This window comes from Alnus glutinosa, chromosome 12, assembly GCF_958979055.1.
Source record: "Alnus glutinosa chromosome 12, dhAlnGlut1.1, whole genome shotgun sequence".
Taxonomy (NCBI): domain Eukaryota; kingdom Viridiplantae; phylum Streptophyta; class Magnoliopsida; order Fagales; family Betulaceae; genus Alnus; species Alnus glutinosa.
Window position 1 is genome coordinate 22,652,114 of NC_084897.1, and position 19,446 is coordinate 22,671,559.

At 34.9% G+C, this 19,446-nt stretch overlaps 1 protein-coding gene across 3 annotated transcripts; it reads right to left on the reverse strand.

Moving 5' to 3' along the window:
• Window positions 1-291: 291 nt before the first annotated feature.
• LOC133851871 (protein SUPPRESSOR OF QUENCHING 1, chloroplastic) lies at window positions 292-19,364 on the reverse strand. 3 transcript variants are annotated; one of them, XM_062288476.1, is made up of 29 exons: window positions 18,896-19,364; window positions 18,066-18,166; window positions 17,882-17,938; window positions 17,695-17,789; window positions 16,451-16,550; window positions 15,888-15,946; window positions 15,463-15,587; window positions 15,011-15,107; window positions 12,833-12,920; window positions 12,572-12,650; window positions 12,283-12,343; window positions 12,078-12,153; window positions 11,870-11,980; window positions 10,923-11,018; window positions 10,208-10,330; window positions 9,306-9,503; window positions 8,758-8,862; window positions 8,220-8,284; window positions 6,950-7,043; window positions 6,553-6,710; window positions 6,329-6,378; window positions 6,109-6,230; window positions 5,830-5,937; window positions 4,746-4,838; window positions 3,759-3,795; window positions 2,303-2,550; window positions 1,985-2,134; window positions 1,068-1,263; window positions 292-724 (listed from the first exon to the last, which is right to left on the reverse strand). In XM_062288476.1, the coding sequence occupies exons 1-28, from the start codon at window positions 19,260-19,262 to the stop codon at window positions 1,099-1,101; spliced, it is 3,228 nt and encodes a 1,075-aa protein (XP_062144460.1). In that variant the 5' UTR covers window positions 19,263-19,364; the 3' UTR covers window positions 292-724; window positions 1,068-1,098. The 3 variants fall into 3 exon arrangements, with proteins under 3 accessions (XP_062144460.1, XP_062144458.1, XP_062144459.1); XM_062288474.1 differs by having other exon boundaries at window positions 14,981-15,107; XM_062288475.1 differs by having other exon boundaries at window positions 292-762; window positions 14,981-15,107.
• Between the last annotated feature and the right edge of the window lie 82 nt (window positions 19,365-19,446).

Consider the following 19,446-nt stretch of genomic DNA (forward strand, 5'->3'; position numbering starts at 1 on the left):
CCACCATGGTCAACAGACAAGGAACAAGCCAGTGCATAAGACCACTCACATGGTGCATTGCACTAAGTAGACATACAAAAATGTTGGAAAGAAGATAAACATGGGATTTGGTGGAATAAACGCGTTTCATGTTGTCAATTTTTAAATTGTAATGCATTTAATGTCTAAAACACATATTTATTCCTCTCACATAATTTGGTTGGAGTTAAAGATTGTCTCTATCTAATACTTTATTTCTTTGCTAAGCATTTAGGGGGCTAATCTACTCCCCTGCATTAAGAAAACAAAATATAACTACAAATAATTGACCACACTGTCATCATTTAATCATTTAAAGACAAGCGCGCACGAGTGTGTGCCTTGGCAAGCAATCCATCCCTTGCTTATCCCTATGGCGATGATGATGATGATGACTAATATTTAATTAATGATAACAACAATAATAATTATATGAATATGAAGATACAATGGAGATTGGCATCTGAAGGCAGCTAATGGAGGGCCTTACACAAAATATGGCATACTGTAAATTTGAGACAGCATTCGGATAAAATCAATATATAGGCCTGCAGCAGACCTGGGGAGGGCTTGTACACTTCAAAAGCAATACTCACCAGTATAATCTCGAGAATTGACTGGTTGACTAGAATTAGCTGCTCTTGTCAGCCATTTGAAATTAATGTTTGCCGATCCAATGGTGGGTCTTAATCAGTATGTACGGTTGCTGGTAGAAACAGGCAAAATAATTTACTTCTTATCTCACTGCATGGAATTTCTCATGTTCTTAAGTTAAATAAACTCCAGGAATTTTTCAATATGATTTGAGAAATCTGAAGTAATTATAGTGTCAAAAGAAAACTATGAATTATGTTCGCTCAACATATTATTTCATAAAAGAAAAGCACTACAAAGAAGTACTGAAAAATTATTTGATTCATTTTTTTCCTATCATTATACTGATCTCTATAACTCTGGCCAAAGATTAAAAAAAAAATTATAACGGTTGCATCTGATTGAATATCATATTTTCATGAAAAAAATGAGCCAAAAATAGTAAGGGATCTTACAACATGTTTACACGTGAAAGGGTGATTTGGGTTAGCGGGCAATTGGTAGCTGTAAGGTGCTTGTAGGAGTTTTGGGCTTCACAACATATTCAAGTGTCATTTCTGCTGGGGAAGAGTCTGGAATTTCCTCTTGGAAGGGTACCTCAAATAACAGAGATTGGTACAGACAGACCTCATCTTCCTTGCAATAGTAAACCTGTGAAGACAACCCACAGTATTTCATACCCAAAATTGACAAATTGTGAGCTCAACCTGGAATTTGTTTCTTTGCAATTTTTTAATGCTTCTATCTTTATTGCTATTTCTACAATAACAAACCTGCAATTGGGTGGGAACTAATTAGAGCAAATAGACATAAGTATTTAAAAACTTTATCTCATTATCAAGTTTCTCATGCTCAGGCCAAATATTCTGTGAAACAAATTGGGGTTCACAAATTGGGGCATAGTTTGCATAAAGAAAACTACTTTTTTTTTCTTTTTTTTCCTGTCACTCTTGGAAGATTCTACTTTACTTTTTATAGCTAAGGATAGCTTCATCTTATTTTTAGAGGGCAATTGGTCCAGGACTTCAACTTCCATCTTTAATCTTTAATTTCAACCTCTTTCAAGGTGCTTGTGTTTGTTTTTAGCAAAAGAACCAGGATTTGAAGCCCTGCAAGATGATACATAATGAGTGCAACACCACAAGGTAAAGGTCCCTGAAACCAGAATCATGACCTCTCTGGTGCTACACGCAGCTGGTAGAGGTTGTCTTAGTTGTCAGAAAGATATGTTTGTCACTAAATCACCCTTTAGCGCCACCATGTAGGCGTTACTAGGAAGTAGAATTGTCACAAGAACAAGGTCGAATTGAAACAGTTCAAATAGTTATTTCTTTGCGGCCAAGCAAATTTTAAAACCCAAAAATGAGCATACCTTGCAATTTATTCTGCCCATTGCAGCTGAGGGGGAAGATCTCCTAAAATGAATTACTGCAGATCCTTCTGGATTAAGAAATCCATCCAAGGGATCAATAACCACTGAATTTTCAGGTTCACTTTCAACACTAAATTTACTGCGTGCTTCCTGCATTACAAATTATGAGGTAGTAAATTATGGAATATAAAAGTGAACAAACACGGAAACAATCATTTTACCCTATTGAAATGTGAATATATAAATAAAAATGAGATGTTATTACAGAGTTGAACCTACGTATGTATATCAGAGAGAGATGAGAGAAGGGTGGGGAACCTTTGAGAAATGGTACTCTTCAGGTAACAAAATCTTAAGAGACAAGTTTCCCTCATTGGATGAAATACCATCAACAGCAATGGTCTGTGTGTCAGCTGATGATCGCCTCCTAAGGCGCTTTAAAGATCTGGACTTCGACATAGGAGGCTGAACACCTTTCAGCTCTAAAGTAAGAAGTTCAGGTTCTTCCTTGTTCAAGTCTAAATATCTAATTACGCTGTTGTTTGTATCAGCTATGAAAAGTCTTCCTGCAACATGACAAGAAATACCTTCAACATAAGCTTGTTACTAATGAAAGTCACAAGAATTGAAGCCGAATTTTCCTATTTGGTTATTAATATAATTTATATAATTTTCTCCACTGGCCATGCATCCAAGGATAGCAGGTGATTGGAAAAGTTTTGTTCAACAGTGGTTGATTTGAAAAAACTGGTCCACATTAATTGGAAATGTCCATATTTGGTGGCAACAAAAAAATTGTGGTTTAAGGTTTATTCTATGCATAGTAGTATTTCAAAAATATGTTAGATGATAAGGTCTTCCTGTAATGGATTCATTAAATATGGAATTGGAATTGAGCAATTTTTTGGAGAAAATTTAAACATTACAAAGCACAATAACCATTTCAGGTAATTGGATGCTAAAGGGAGAATAAAAGACAAAAATATGAGTATATCAGTTACAACAAAGACAATGGCAACGAACACGTGAGCTTTATATGGTTAGGCATTCTCTGTGTCTCTGAGAGGTAATTACATTTTCTGAACATCATTACTATTAAATGGGTTTTGTTAAGAATCAAAGTTCAGTCGGGGGAGAAAGATGGGAGATAAGATATAGAAAGTCTATATTTGACCTAAATACAATGCCAAATTCCTTAATCAAACCTATAGATCTATTTTTTGCAATCCATTAGAAAACAAAGTTTGAGTGCTATTCAGTAATAGTTGACTATAGTAGATTCTATTGTCATGCTTCTCAGATATCTGAGAGAAAAACCATACATCCCTCTTATGAGATCACCCGAGGTGATTGCGCACATCTGCCCCTACCCCTACATGGATTTTCTCTATCTATGATGAGATACTTTCTGAATCCCCCTAGGATCACTACTCTTGTAATGTCTATGTTCTTGAGCATAGCATGAATGAGATGCGCTTTCCAAGCTCTCAGTGAGGAGAAAGCAAAAGCGGCATATTCGTATGACACAAATGAGATTGAAGTTAAGCTAGTTATCTAACGACAGAATTATTGATGATTCAGTAAGACATGGATCTACTTGTCGGAGGCAGCACAGCTCAATCCAACCAACAACCAAACATTATGTAACTTCCTTTACAACGAATCAAAGTGGGGAACCAATTAGAATGTTGACAAGATTTTGTAATAACTCAGGTGTATTACAATGTTAAGGCAAACAAATTATTTGTGGTATATTAATAGGTATGAGAATCACCATTTTCTGCTACAATGATTCCTGATGGCTCTGAGAGCTGCAAGAACAAATAAATGCATTAAAAAGTGACGTTTTAGGCTACAATGTGAAGCAGAAATTCAGTAATTTAGCTTACACAGTTGAAACAAGCTTTTCCCTCCTTAGTAGCCGAGCAATTAATAAATTAAAAAGGTTACTGATTGACTGGGATCAAGATTCCCTAGAATTTTTAGGGTATTCAACTTAGTAGAATTTTTCAAATCTCAACCATTGGTTTGGAATTTAATGGTTGAGATTTTGTCATATTAGCGGTTTTTAGTAATCGAGATGTCATTAAAAGCATAAAGTGCCCCTAGGTACACATGAAATACATATGAGAAAACACTTAGATAGAAAGAGAAAAGAAAACAAGGAATTCATGATAACTAATCACCAAAGGAAAAACAAAAGCAGTTGTTTAAAGATACAAAGTGTAGAAATATAAAACCTTAATCTCCTCCCAACATCCTCTCACGATCTTCAAAACTTCTGTCATTTATTTCCCTCCATAAACACCACAATAGACATGAAGGCACCATCTTCCAACACGCATATAAGTCAACTACTCATCTAAGCATGACCCAAGACTGCCCAAAACTACTACAACTCCACAATTATCATATTTATCCATATTTTGGAAGTGACGACCACTGATATGGAAAAAACTCAAACATTGAATACCAAACCCATGGTTGAAATTTGAAGAATTCTACTCGGTAGAATACACTAAAAATTCAAGGGAATCCTAAACCGATTGACTGCATCTGGTATTCCCTATCCTAGATAAATGCTTACTCTTTCATATGTTCCTTGTTTGTGTAAATATGCAACAAATATGAACATATACATCAAGATGCGATCGATATCGAATTTATGGGATGGCGAGTTCATACAAAATGATATAGACTAGATTCTGTAGCATTGCTGTCAAAGAATTTTCATCAAATAAGAATAGAAGTATTTTCCAACCTGAGCTGTCAGGGCTGTTCCATCCTTGAAACCAGCTTTCCCTGTCCCTGCTAAGGTACTGACTCTTTTACTAGCTGGATCTAGCTTCTTGATCTGAAGTTTGGGTAACAAGAAAAGGTAGTTTAACCAAAGCAGTGGAGCACCTTGAGAAATGCATTGCAACTATTCTAAGATGAATAGCAATGAACTGTTTCCAGTGAGCAGAGGACAAAGTTGGAGATAGGAACTATTTTTAATAACCATCCAAAAGAGTAGGGTTTGTGTACATCATGTGAATTAAATCCAGACCATACAAATTTCCTCTATAGTCAAAGGGAACTAAGTGACAAAGCTCTGTATGTGCCAATGAGAATCACCTAGTGGTGCCTTTCAACCTTGTCACTTAAAAGTGTAATGAGAAACTGGATATTTTGAATCTATTACTTCGTACAACATTTTATAAACTATAATTGACCATTACAATTGTTTTTCATATAACAAGTCAAGATTCAGGATACAAGTAATTAGTCGAAGGTTAATATTTGGTCTTCATATAATCTGGAAGTATTTTCACAGGCAACCTGAGTGAAATTGAAGAATACACATGGAATATTGAATCCTAACATTAATAGGTAGCTATATAATTGGCTAGTTAACAGCAACCTAAATATGAGCGATAGGAGGAACCATCCTACTGTCTTCTGAGCACAATAGGAGAGATGAAGCAATATTTTCAGATGAGACATATATACATGAATAGGTAGCTATACAATTGGCTGTTTAACAGCAACCCTAATATGAGCGACAGGAAGAAGAGTCCTACTGTCATCTGAGCACAATAAGAAACATGAATAGGTAGCTATATAACTGACTGTTTAACAGCAACCTTAATAAGAGCAATAGGAAGAACACAATCCTACTGTCTTCTAAGCACAATCAGAGGGATGAAGCGATATTTTCGGAGTATATACATATAGATACATACATACATATATATATTTGAATTTGAAATCAACTAAGACAATTAATTGATGTCCTCAAAAGTGTATACTGCACGTTAGAGCAATCATCTTTTCTAAAGCATCTTCAGTCATGATCTAAATACCTTGTGATTATAGCTATCTGCTATATAAATGTTTCCATTCTTTGCACATAGGACACCCAGTGGATGTTGAAGAAGTACTTCAGACCCTATTCCGTCATGGTCTCCAAACTGCAAAGGTTAAACATCACAAGAATTATTAGAAGGAATAGATAAAACAAAACGTTAGAATGAACAAGAAATTTAAGATTTGTTGTTACTGTGTATATGGAGTACATAAAAAAAAAAAAAATACTATCTGTCATTTATGAAACTAATTACTTAATTGTAAAACAAAATTACCTTGAACAAATTGTCTGCGAACACAGGATCACCACCAGCTAGCAATCTTGATCCTCCAGTTTTTAGATCCAGTGCTCGAATGGAGCTACTCTCACTATCCGCAATATATATCACCATTGAATCTACAAACATGTAACAGAGTGAACTTTCACGATAACAGATGAAAGTCCAAAATATCATTTTAAATGGTGTTTGAAGTTCTTTCAGGTCAAAATTTTACCAGGAGATAGTGAAAGTCCAGAAGGTTGTGCGAATGATGTGCTTGTAGAGCTATCTCGATAATAAAACATAAAAGTTAACAATGTCAAAGTTCTGGGAGTATCTACCATGAAAACACTCAAGAAAATTATAATAAAATGTAAGGATGAGTTTTTATGGTTGCCAATTAGGGTCTAATAAAATCTAATTTAATATCTATTGACATATATGAACAAAAGCCAATACCTTGATCCATTCAAGTTTCTTTCATAACCATCACCACTAAATGCTCTAGTAACTCCATCTAATGTACTATGTTCCCAGATCTGATGCTGGCCAGCCATGGCAATGTAAATTTTCTCATTGACTGGCTCAAAGCAGACATCCCATGGAGAGTTAAGAAGCTGGAAGAATACACTAAAAGTTTCAAAGAGTATAGAGAGATATTTGTCCAGAAAATTTCTATATCAAATTTAATAATTCTAAAAATTTAGATTACTCTTTCAACAAGATTTATTAACATTAGTGCACCTAGCTTGATGAAGCATAATTATATACCATATACAAGAAGCCTATTTTTTTTTTGGTTTAAACTACTGTGATCTAGAAGCAGATCCTCAAATTTCACCTTTTGAAATCTTACCTGATTGGTTCCTTTTTCTCCCCCTCTGTAGTCAGAACCTTTGGATCCATTTCCAGCAAGAGTACGCACTGTCTCACTGACAAAATCAATCTCCCTACAATGATGATGGTTAAAACTTTTAGAAACTCATTCATAAAGGTTATTACAATAATACTATTAGTGTGATTTCACTGTTTCAATGCTAAACGTAAATGAATTAGGTTTCAGTCGTCTTGTAGTTGTGACAAGATGGAACAGGTGTGGGAAATAGAAGAAGAAAATAGCTCCTTCAAATTTTACCTCGTGCAGAAAAGTAGGGAGCGAAACATAATCACAAAATTTCAAAACTTTTATAGTTGCTGTTTACTATTTATACTGGTAGAGTAGATTATTTTCTAAATTTTAGTCCCAAGCTTTCCTTTCCTTCCTTGTTCTGCCTCAAATATCTAAGTTTCAGCACAATTCAATCATTGCTAAATCATCAATTGTCCCAAAAGTTTAAGTTGATAGGAAATGATGAATTTAAACATTTAATTAATTAATATTCTAACATTCCTCCTCACGAGTCAGATTAGATAACACATGAAATATTTTAATCAAAATGGGGGTAAATTATAGAGTTGGGGTTTAAATTCAGGATCACTGCTCTAATATTATGTTAAATCGTTTGTGGTCCCAAAAGCTTAAGCAGACAAAATAGTGAATTTCATTATTTAATATATATTCTTACAAGATTTATAGTCCATTGGGATATTTTATATGCTCTCAAGCATAAAAAAAAAAATATTTTCTTTGTACCTCCATCTGTTCCTACAGTCATTTCTCTAACCTGCTTCTAAGGAAACATCAATGTTAGTGATGATTGTGTTACTTGGATTATGGATCTGTGCAGTCAAACCTTTGTACATGAAATTATAGTTCTATTTTCCATGACTGACGCAAATAAAAGAGTTGCTCCATTATCAAATTAACACAGATCATTTCCAGAGTCTCAAACATCCTAAGCATTATATACAGATTTTGAGTTTCAGACATTTTGAAAGTACAAGCAGCTAGAAATCATAAGTTTTTCAACTCTTGTACATGTTTCTTGTATGAAAACCCGTAATTATTACAGTAGATCTATCGCACCGATTTAAAAGTATGAAAACAGGAGCATATGAACTTGACTTGAGGAAGCAGTAATCAACTTAAAACAATGACATGGAGAAGATACATCCATTTTAATAACTGGAAAGACCACCAGCAACCAGTTAAGCAATCAAGGGATAGTTCTGAAGTCACCACATACCTCAAAGCATGGTTCTCAGTATCCGCGACATAAAGGCGATTTTTCTTTGCATTGTAAGCCAAGCCCTAAAGAAGCAACAACTAAAATGTTACAGTTCATACAGGCAATATCGAACACATGACATGAGATGACAAACCTCAGAATGCATTCAGCCCTTCGTAAATGAAGGGAAGTAACAAGATTAACAACCTATTGAATATGTTGGATGGTCAACACAACAGATAAAAATAAATAAAAAAATTACTCCATGCATCTTAAATTGAGTGTCTTGGTTTGAGTGGCATGATGTTGAACAAAGAAGAAAAAGTATACTCAGTTAAAAACAAAATAAAATGGTATACAAGTTTTACTGAAGTATCCAAAGTGGGCACAAATTTTAATGTGTATCTTTATTCTTTTTCTTTTTAATTGATGAGGGAATATAAAGGTATAATTTTTTTGACATTTTGGAAGTTGAGACTCATTTTGGGATACCTCAAAAAAGAAAGCATGATACTCAATTCAGGATGGCTGAGTAAGATATTAACTTAATGCTCACCTGAGGGCGGTTAAAGATGGCATCATTGAAGTTACCATCACGTAAACCTTCCTCTCCTGTGGTCCCAATTTGGACAAGAGAATTCCCATCAAGGTCGGTTACCACCTGAACTCCAAATGTGACAAGATGGCTAAATAACAATCTGAGTACATCAAAACATTTTCACATTCCATTTGTGATCTGTCACAAAGGATTAAGGATAAAGGAATTCACATGTACTATCGTTATTATAAGTTTAACATGCATTAATGGACCTGTCACTTAAAAGTTTAAGTTTTCAAGACAATCAGTTGTCTAACATGGTATTTGCATCTGGTTATCTATCAGGTCTTTGCTTCAAATCTTGGTGACCCTATGCTGGTAAGTTCTTTCATTATGCAGCCTGCATTCTGTTCAGGCTTGTTGGACAGCCTTGCTGTGAGGCAGAGGGGTCTTAGCGTTTGATATGCTTCATATACTTTTCTTTACATTTTAAGAGCAGACAAAAAGTACACTTCTTTGAGTGTGTGTGTGTGTGTGCGTTTCAAAGAGAGAGAAAGAGAACCCACTATGCGGTTATGGTTACTATCTGAAATGAAGAGCCTGTTGTTAAGGGCATCGATTGCTAGCTTTCCAGGAAACTTCAATGGAGATGTAAATAAGCGAGGATCATTATTTTTCTCTAAACTCAATGGAATTGGTGTGTTGTACAAGATCTTCCTTCTGCCATAAAACAGAAGAGCTGCCTCCACTAAGTCATCAAGATCCTTCAAAATGAAACAAAAGAAAAAGACTTTGCTTTCTTATTTGATGACCATTTAATGAGTACGGTTAAGAAAATAGAACCACAAAGTACAATAACCAGCTGTACGCTAGTATGAAATATCTTCTGAAAAAATTGTGATGTTGTCAGCTAGATACCACAAAGAAGGTAATTTATTCAATATAAAGACATTTTAAATGATGATTACAAATTTAATTAATGGATCTGAGATCATATATGAGGAAAATAGTCGCTTCTGCAGCAGAATTGGATTTAAAATAACACCACAACTACGGATGAACTATGACAGTTGCTCTCAACTGCATTGATTTTCACAAAGGCTGCCCTGGTTAGGAGGAATTCTTTTAAAAGGGCAAAGTATGTATTTGACGAAGATCACTCTATCAATGGTTTATCTTTAAAGAAGTAACTTGAACAAGCAGGTATTAATTTGCCTTCATCTCCCAAGTTCTTGCACCATTCAAAAGTTTCAAATTTCCCCCCCCCCTTTTGGATTTACTTCTTTCCCATCCATTGGTATGAGAGTCTTCCAACTAAGAAGATTAGTAAAACACGTGTGAAGACAAGCACATGGAGTGCCACACTTAACATCAAATGAAATTGACACTGTTAAGACAAAATCATAATGCATTTACTAAAGAATACAAGTCTGCTTTTATCATCTCCATAACAAAATTTAGAGGGTACCTGTCGACGTCCTTCACCTGATATTTGTGCAAGGAGTTTACCATTAGGGCCAACAATAGCAAAAGTTGGCCATGAGTTTACACCTAGCTCTCGCCATAGATACATATCTCCATCATTGACAACCTAAAGTGTAAAAAAGAATAGAAAAATATCAAACCATATAGGGAGCTTTACCATGTAACAGAAGATGTGAAATTCCAGTTTGATTAAGAGCATCATATTGGAAATATCATTCCACTTCCATAGATGAAGAGGTGAAATTTCAAATATTTTAAAGATTACTAGAATAACAATGTAAAATAAGTACCAAAAAGGACATTTTTTGTCTCACAATGAAAGTAGAATGTAAGGAACAGCATGTTCATGAGCCTGGGAAAAAGTAAAACAGGAAAGCACACTGCATGCAAGTTGCAACTACATTTTTATAAATGTAAAATGTGACCAAAAGCCTAAAGCTTATGAAATTTTTAAAATTGCATTAAGCATATGTGCAACCAAAATAGGGGTATCTCACAGATCATTGCGGAAAATTAGACGTCCCAAGGACAGTTTTCTGGTAGATATCAGTTGAGAGAACTCTGGACTTCCTAAGCTGAACGAGTGGAAGATTGGAAGTGTTTTGCTGAAGCAAAAAATGTACCCTAGATCCAAAACACCCTAAATACTTTGAAAGATCAAACCTCTGCTCATACCAAGAGCTAAACAATAAGCTTACTGGGTGAGTGATGTCATAGCGTAACACAGCGTTGCGAATGGCTTCTAAATCTTTCTCATTGTCAAACTTTGCAGAGTGTACTCCCACAACTGTGAACTGCACAAGCATGAGCATATATAAAACAATCACTTAATGGTCAATTTTTGTGGTTGCTTTCTGTCGAGGCTGAAAAACATGAGTCAAAATTGGCCAGGGAAGAGAGAGAGAGAGTGAGAGAGAGAGAGCATGGAATGTATCAGTTAACTTATAGTTGGTACTTTTTGTTAAATTCACCTTCCTATTTTAGTTTATGTTTACAATTTCTAGGGTCATAGAAGCTTTTGTAATAAGATTGTGTTGCGGTTCATGATAAATATTGATGTTGAATATTCAATTCATATGTATGTACAATCTAAATAAGTAAATTTCTATAAGCATGGGCACACCACAGAAAGGTAGAGAGAGAGAGAGAGAGAGAGAGAGAGAGAGAGAGAGAGAGAGCATGGAATGTATCAATTAACTTATAGTTGGTACTTTTTGTTAAATTCACCTTCCTATTTTAGTTTATGTTTACAATTTCTAGGGTCATAGAAGCTTTTGTAATAAGATTGTGTTGCGGTTCATGATAAATATTGATGTTGAATATTCAATTCATATGTATGTACAATCTAAATAAGTAAATTTCTATAAGCATGGGCACACCACAGAAAGGTAGATAATGCCAATTTCAAGTAAGAACAAAGTAGAAACTAGTTTCTCTCTTCTCAGAGATAAAGCAATAGTGTCTCAAATGACCTAAGAGAGCAATCACATTCACCATAGAAGAGAGAAAATAAAATAAAATACTGAAGCTCATCAGACTCTATTCAATTAGTCATGAACAATTTGATAAAAGCAGAAGCTAATATCTTGTAAAATTTGAGACTGCCAACAGATTTAAATCTGTAAAATAAAAGAAAAGGACATACCGGCATATCCTTGTATTTTTTCTCCAAAAACTCAAGATCAGGCAACACATGCATGCAATTTATACAACAATAGGTCCAAAAATCCAGCAGAACCACTTTTCCTTTCAAATCCTGCCCAAAAAAAATAAAATAAAATAATTGAAAAGTGAAAATCAAAGCGAAAGCCATACAGTAGTCTTGCAAAAAAAATCAAGTTAAAGGACTTTACCCTGCGAAACTGAAGGGGGGCCGTATTCAGCCAATCAAGTTTAGGTGGAAATTCTGGCACAGTTCGAGAAGTTCCCCTTACATAGTTATAGATGATTCACTTTTAATTTTATGGAAGGTAATGACAACAAATTTGAGTAGACAAAAAAGAAGAGAGTTACAATGTAAAAATATATCCTAGAAAGGGGAAGTGGGAAAATACTTACCTGGTTTCCAGATCAGATATATAGTTCACAAATTGTTGGATTCTGTCGTTCCTTGATTCACCTATAACCAATAAACTGCATAAGTATTCCATTCTTACTTCTGCAGTGAATATGATAGAAAAAGATACAAAAAGATAATACAATCAAGAGAACCATAGTTCTCTAGATTAAATAATTTGTAATTTAGATAAAACCACGAAAGAACAAAAAATAGAGAAAAAGAATGCAATTAAAGAAAATGAAAAAAAGAGTGCAGCTTTTGGGTATGTTACATGACATGTGTCAGTACCTTTATTTGGTTCAAAAGATGGCTGGTCGACTCCAAATAACAAATTCCAAATAGCTTTTGGGGATGTATATTCCATTGCCTGGAAAAGCACAGCATGTGTATTTTTTATTATTAAATAAAATAAGATTCAAAGAACATTGACCTATGACATCCTCTTTGCATATTTCTGTTAAAAAGAAAGATTGCAATGGTGAGATTCAACATAAATATAAAATATACAAGTATATTCTCTCGCATTCATTTCTATCAAGTCACTTATACCTTCCGGTTTGCAATGGTAAAGATGACACAAGAAATTGCAATCCCCAAACTTCCATATCTTATAATATCTCGCCGAGAACCCTGCAACCTGTTCATAAATTATTTCTGCAGCCCCAAAGCTAAAGTTGCTCAAAAAATAAGCTGTTGGTTCTGCTGGAAAAGAAATATTCTTATGTTGATGGATGACAACACTCATTGATGAGATTGTAAGAACAATAAGCTGTCTAGTAAATAGGATTACATGAATTTGAATTCTAGCTTTTGAGGAAAATTATATGCCAAAATGACTAAAAATAGATGTTTTCCATCAATTTGGAAACGATACAATTTTTATTTTATTTTTTATAAAAAAATATCTCATGATTTACCAGTCCTAGAAGGGGGTTAATAGGTCTAACCTAATTAACGCAGATGATAAAACAAATAAGCAATCTTGTGCAGTGACCAAATAACAGGTTATATGGTTATCATTGCTAATCTAACATATTCATCCTAAAGCATACTTTCAAAAATAATCATAATAAAGTCATAAAAATGTAAATCATCACATATATGCACAAAAAGAATTTTTTACGTGGAAAATCTAAACAGGAAAAACCACAGGACTTTGTCCAATACCAATTAATATCACTATTAGAAAAATACGAGTACAAGACTTACAAAGCATGTTTACAAACTCACAGCCAACTCAACATAATGAGATTCATATTGTACAGTTGTACTGCTCTTTTTTGTTCACCAATCAAAAACCCCCATGATCCTCACCTTTTTTGTTTGTTTGATATCACACATTAACTCTTCAACTTGCTTCCCACCTATCCACACAATGTTTTTGAATTTTCACATTCTGGACTTTTTTGATAAGTAAATTTCACATTCTGAAATTCACACCACAATGTGTTAAAGAATCGAAATTATGCTTGTGGCTTTACGGGACTGCCTCTAAAAGGTATTCTGTCAAACACTGATAGATATGAAAAAAATCACTTTGGTTTTTCATTTGTCACACTCACAAAAATATTTTTTCTATCAAGCACTGTGAACTTCTCCTTTATGAGAACTTTCAAAACCTTTTAAGTTCTCATACTTTTCTATTAAAAATCTAAAAAAATATTCAGAGAAGTCTGTTGCTAGTTGTGAGAATATGATGTATCTATTGCACTCTTTGAAAAACCCTAAAACAGTGTGTCATTTTCAAAATCGTGCTGTGCCGTTCTAATGGTTTTTATTGGCGTCTGGAGCATGCGGTTATATGACACCATCTTGGTTCAAATGTGCTTCACCTACGAACAGATCATATATGAACTCTAGTTTTTGATCCTCGTTCAAACGGGCTATCAAACGTGCTTCAACCGACTCAATCTGTCTATCCAAATATGAGCAATGCGTTTGAAAGGAGCTTCAAACGTGCTTCGACTGATCTAATCCATCCCTTTTACTTGGATTCTGTTTGAACAAGATTCTTATCATTCAAATGTGAATAGGAAATTTTGTAAAAACTAAATCCTTTTAGTTCAAAACATCACTTTTCACGACTTGTATAACCATAGGTAAAGTGTAATCCATGCTAATCTACTAAGGTTAAACACTTAAGTTCTTGAGTCACTCGCTATCCTAAAACTTTCAAATCTCAAAACTTGATACTAGCAACTTATGACGGTATCTTTAATATACTTTGAATAAATCTTCAGTAAGCTACAACATAACATCTCAAACTTAGACTTAGATCAATTGTTTTTGTCTCACAGAATATGCTAACACAATATAAGCTTAATAGTTTTTCACCAATTTTGAAAAAGAAAGAAAGAAAAGAACTGTCTAGAGTAAAGGTTCGGCGGTTCTTCTAAAACCAGATATTTATCATAAGCATATCCAGCATGAGGTTAGGCTTCTTACTTATGAAAACGTAAGCTTTCTATTTCATCTATCCAAAGGTTTGATGCAACAGATCCCAATAGTATTAACATTGACTGAGCTCAGTTGGGAATTTCAATTTCAGTTCTGCCGCATTTTGGTATGTCCATTATAATTGCCATCTCTCCTCCATATACTACTTCTCTTACAAACCAGATTTTTTGGCCGAAAAAACTATAAAGATCCAAAATAAATTGTAATTGATAGCATAAGCAGATATAGAACCAGTCTAACCCCAAGAAATTTCCACCACCAGTAGCATGCCTGTTTTGGATTGACCCATTATCTGTCCTTTCTGTGAGCACTGCAGGAGAGGTTTGTGCAGAAGTAGAAACATACTGATTTTCCTGCTTCGTCTCATCTGCAATGGCATTCCTTCATGAGTCCTCGTGAGGCAGAACTATTGATACTCATGTTATAACCCCCCCCCCCCCCCCCAACAAAAAAAAAAAATCGCTATGAGAACAGTATTATAACTACTAAATGTAAGGTTTTCCATCACCATCTTATTAAACCAACAATCTAAGATTATTAAACTAATTAATTGGTATAGAAAAGCGCACTTAGCAATAAAGGAGTAAATTCCAATACATATGATACCAATTACAAGAAAATTGGTCTTACTCATAGTTCTTAAAACATGGCACTAAGTATAACTCAGCATTCTACATTAATGATGGTACAAATGACATTTGCAGCGTACTCAGACTACATACTATAGCCATCAGAGCCACCACTGAGAATATCATCAAGTGAAACATTCCCTATCTCATTTCGGATAAGGGATGGACCAGCGGTGTTTAGAATTTCTTCTGACAATGTAGTTTTCACAGCTATACATCTGCAAGCACCAAAAAGAAGATTACAATTTTTTTTTTTTTGATAAATAACTCGTTTCATTGATAGGCGCAAAGGGACGCAACCCTAGTACACAAGTTGTATACAAAGAAAGTCCCCCGTAAATGCCACAAGAAAATTACACTTTTACCAAATAAACATATAGCCTAGTAGTTCCAAAGAGATAAAACAAACAATAATTAGGGACATAGCAGACCAACTCAAAGTCAATAAATTTAGACATTGAAAGTATTTATTCACACTTGATTTGAACAAATAAAACACATAATACGAACACATTTACCTCATTTGAGCAGCTTTGGCAGCTTGAACTCCTGCTAGTGCATCTTCAATAACAATACACTAGCAAAATAGAGGAATAAATTATTTCTTTTATATAAGAGTGATTGGTCAGAGAAATATTACAAGGGACAATTTCATTCGTGGAAAATTATGCTGACAAACTCTCATTCATAGTATGGTGAATAGAAATTGGGAAAATTCTTTAGATGGAAAAAGTAAATCAGAATGAACATACAGGAACAATCTTTAATATTTAGTCCAAGGCAAAAGCCAACAGAGCGAACTCTTTCTTAGAAACTTTGTGAGACATTCAAGGAAACCATCATTTGTAAAAACTATCCAACTATTTGTCTAATAATGTGCAAGTGTGCTTATCAGTGACCTTTCCACCTCTCCTCGTCTTAAGAAAGAAATTTTATTTTCCTGAAAAGAATAGTTAATATGTAACAGAAAAACTATGTAGCAATAATCACAAGTTCGTTACATCCACTATCTGAAGTCAATGAAGACGTTGTCTTGAAAACATCTCCAAAGATAATAGACATGCAGAATTGGTTAGTATACCTCAATCGGGGGCACATTTAAGATCTTTGATGCAGCTAAGAAAATATCAGGAGCAGGTTTCAAATTCTCAAAAGCATCTGCTGACACAATAGTGTCAAACCTGAAAGGAGGCTAACAAAATAATTAGAACAGAAAGTCCCATAAAGATGAACTTTACAGTCTACTCTCAAATATTTGGGTGAAATCTACAGTTCAACTATGGTTTTAGACTAATCTGATTCCTATACGCATACTCATGCCCAGCACCCAAATAACACCAAGTTACTTGCCCGCATGTCCTCTTTGTCATTATTATATTCTAGATCTTGTGTTGTACAACATTTCCTGTTCAACAACTGGGAAAACATTAGTACACATATTTGACGTTGTCCAGTATGTGTACAGTTACCCACAAACTGTGTTCTTCTTTCCTTCGTTTCACTTGGGTCTGTGTTGGGGTTCCTCATTATGCCATAATTCTTTGGTTAGTTGCCAGAGGTAGGCTGACTACTTTTGACAGACTGGTCTCTTTTGGTATTTCCTAGCCTCTCTAATGCCTTTTTTGCAATGGGGGAATTTGAGAGTATAAACCACGTTCTTTTTTCTTGTCAGTGCTCTAATAGAATATGGCATTCTCTATTTGGTAAATGTAAATTACCTTGTGCGTATTCCTGTTGGGAGGATATATTTCTAGATGTTGCTAGTACATATGTTTAAAAGTAAGTTCCTTCATGACCGAATTGTAAGCTCATGGTAGTTGTGAGCGTCTATATCCTTTAGGGAAAGGAAATCTAGACTGCTCATGCGAAAGAGTTGAGATGTTGATGGGACACCAGATATAGGCCAGTGATTACATATTTGACATTTTCCAGTATGTTTACAGTTACCTACAGACTATATTCTTCTTTCCTTCTAAGGCTATACCCAGTTATTGGACTCTCATGAGTTCAGTTCCGTTTTGAAATAATCAGAATTTTGACTCTATAAATTTGAACCTTTTTTCTTTCTTTAGCAAGCATATCTGACCCTTTATGAAACTATACATGATATTTATCTTTAAGACTTCCACTCTTCAATGTTATTTGAGTTCAAGTCAAGTTTGAAGCTTAAGATATTCATCCTGATGATCCAACTTGCAAAACATGTCAGTGTTCAGTGATTATTGCACCAACATATGAATAATTAAAAAGTATAAATTGGAGACTGTAATATGTTCCACTATTACATAAATCTGAGAAGCACAGCACGTGATTGGATTGGCTTACATTGACAATGGTAAACCAGCAGCAGCAAGATTTGCATCAACCTTAATACGATCAGCACTAGATGCAACAGCAACTTTAAGGCCTTTGCTTTTACACTGTTATGCAGCAGCAGTTAGTTATTTAATAACTAGATGCAGCAACAATGTAGTAACATCATGTGATCCATGATTCGTCGCCCCCCACATACCTGAGTAATGAGTTCGAGGGCACCTGGGAATCCTATTCCAGAATTTGGTTTTGCATACTACAAAAAGTGAAAATTTTAGGTCTTAGTGACTATTTGGTGACTGGAGAGTAGCACCATCGTGACATATGTTGTCATTGCATCATGGGTTTTAACAAAGTTGTAGACAAAGATAGTAATCAATTACCTTATCTAAATATATCTCAAAGAACCTCTTTTTTGCAGCCTCAGGATTGAATCCCTCAACTCCCTTAACAGAAGCAACGCCTCCTAAAAAGTTTGCTTCACCTAGTGTAGGTGTCAAAACAAAGATGTTATTTCAAAATTTTGCACATTAGCAAATCAGAATGGGGATTCATCACTTTTACTGATTAGCACAAAGCTATCCAAAGTTTGAAAATTTGGGTTCTTTCAATTCCAACCCTCGTGATAAAACCCCAAAAGCATATTGAGCACAATTACCCACTTTTCCATGAAGAATAGGAAGAAGGTAACAACAGAAGAAGCCATTTACCCACTTGCAATATTTTCTTCCAACAAATTATCACTAGTACAAGGGCTTATCAATAATTGTTAAATCCTCCAATTATCCCAAAAACTTAATCTGATAGGAATGAATTAATTTAATCATTTAATTTATATTCTAACGCTCCCTCTCACGTGTGGGCTAAAAACATTCCTTAATAGATAAAGCCCAACACGTGAAATATTTAATTGAGATAGGAAGTGAATGACAAAAATAAGGTTCGAACTCAGGACCTCAGCTCAGATATCATGTTAAATTCTCCACTTATCCCAAAAGCTGACAGAAATAGATGAATTTAATCATTTAGTTTATATTATAACATTAATATAGCTCGCCAGAACAAAAATATTCATAACTAAAAACACAGCAAAACAGTAGGAATAATTCACTAATCACATTCCCCATAGTTTTCGTCACAAATAAAAATATAACTACCAATGTCTAACTACTAGGCAATGGAAATGAATACAATTAAGATTTACATTCATTACCAGTTCCCATGAATGGCAAAAAATCCTCTACAGCTACTTGGACCCCCATTTCGGCGAACACGTCCACGGCAGCCCTTCTTGAAGGCTCTTCGCTGTTACACAACACTCCATCCATGTCAAACAACACGGCAGAAACCTTCCCCCACTTCCTCCCAGAAGACTCTTCTTCGACACTCTTCTCCTCAACCTTCAAGCACGCTCTCACCGACATTTTTCGGAGGCGTTTCGGCTGGTAATGCAGGAAATAGGTAGGGAGTGAGATGGGTTTTAGCCTTCTTGGGTTGGCAGAGAAGTTGAAGAGCACGTTGGGGCGTGAGAGACAAGAGGGAGCTGAAAGTAGCAGTTTCAAGTTCATGGCCATGGCCATGGTGATGGTGGTGGGTAATAAACTAAACTAACTGATTCTGTCTGTGAGTGGCGGGGAGCGTGTCTTGTTATATCGTGTTACGCTTGGACGAAAGTAGCCATCCTGTTCTGTGAAAGGTCTATGCAGTTGAGATGGGTTTGTTGTCTTTTTATGGATTTCCAGGGGTATTTTTTTAAGGAAATAA

Excerpts from the sequence above, each read along its gene's own strand:
- LOC133851871 (XM_062288474.1), bottom strand. The coding sequence starts at position 19,262 with ATGGCCATGGCCATGAACTTGAAACTGCTACTTTCAGCTCCCTCTTGT. Across the intron at positions 16,551-17,694 it reads GCTGGTTTACCATTGTCAAT|GTTTGACACTATTGTGTCAG; the intron begins GTAAGCCAATCC and ends GCCTCCTTTCAG. Across the intron at positions 4,839-5,829 it reads CAGATAGCTATAATCACAAG|ATCAAGAAGCTAGATCCAGC; the intron begins GTATTTAGATCA and ends CCCAAACTTCAG.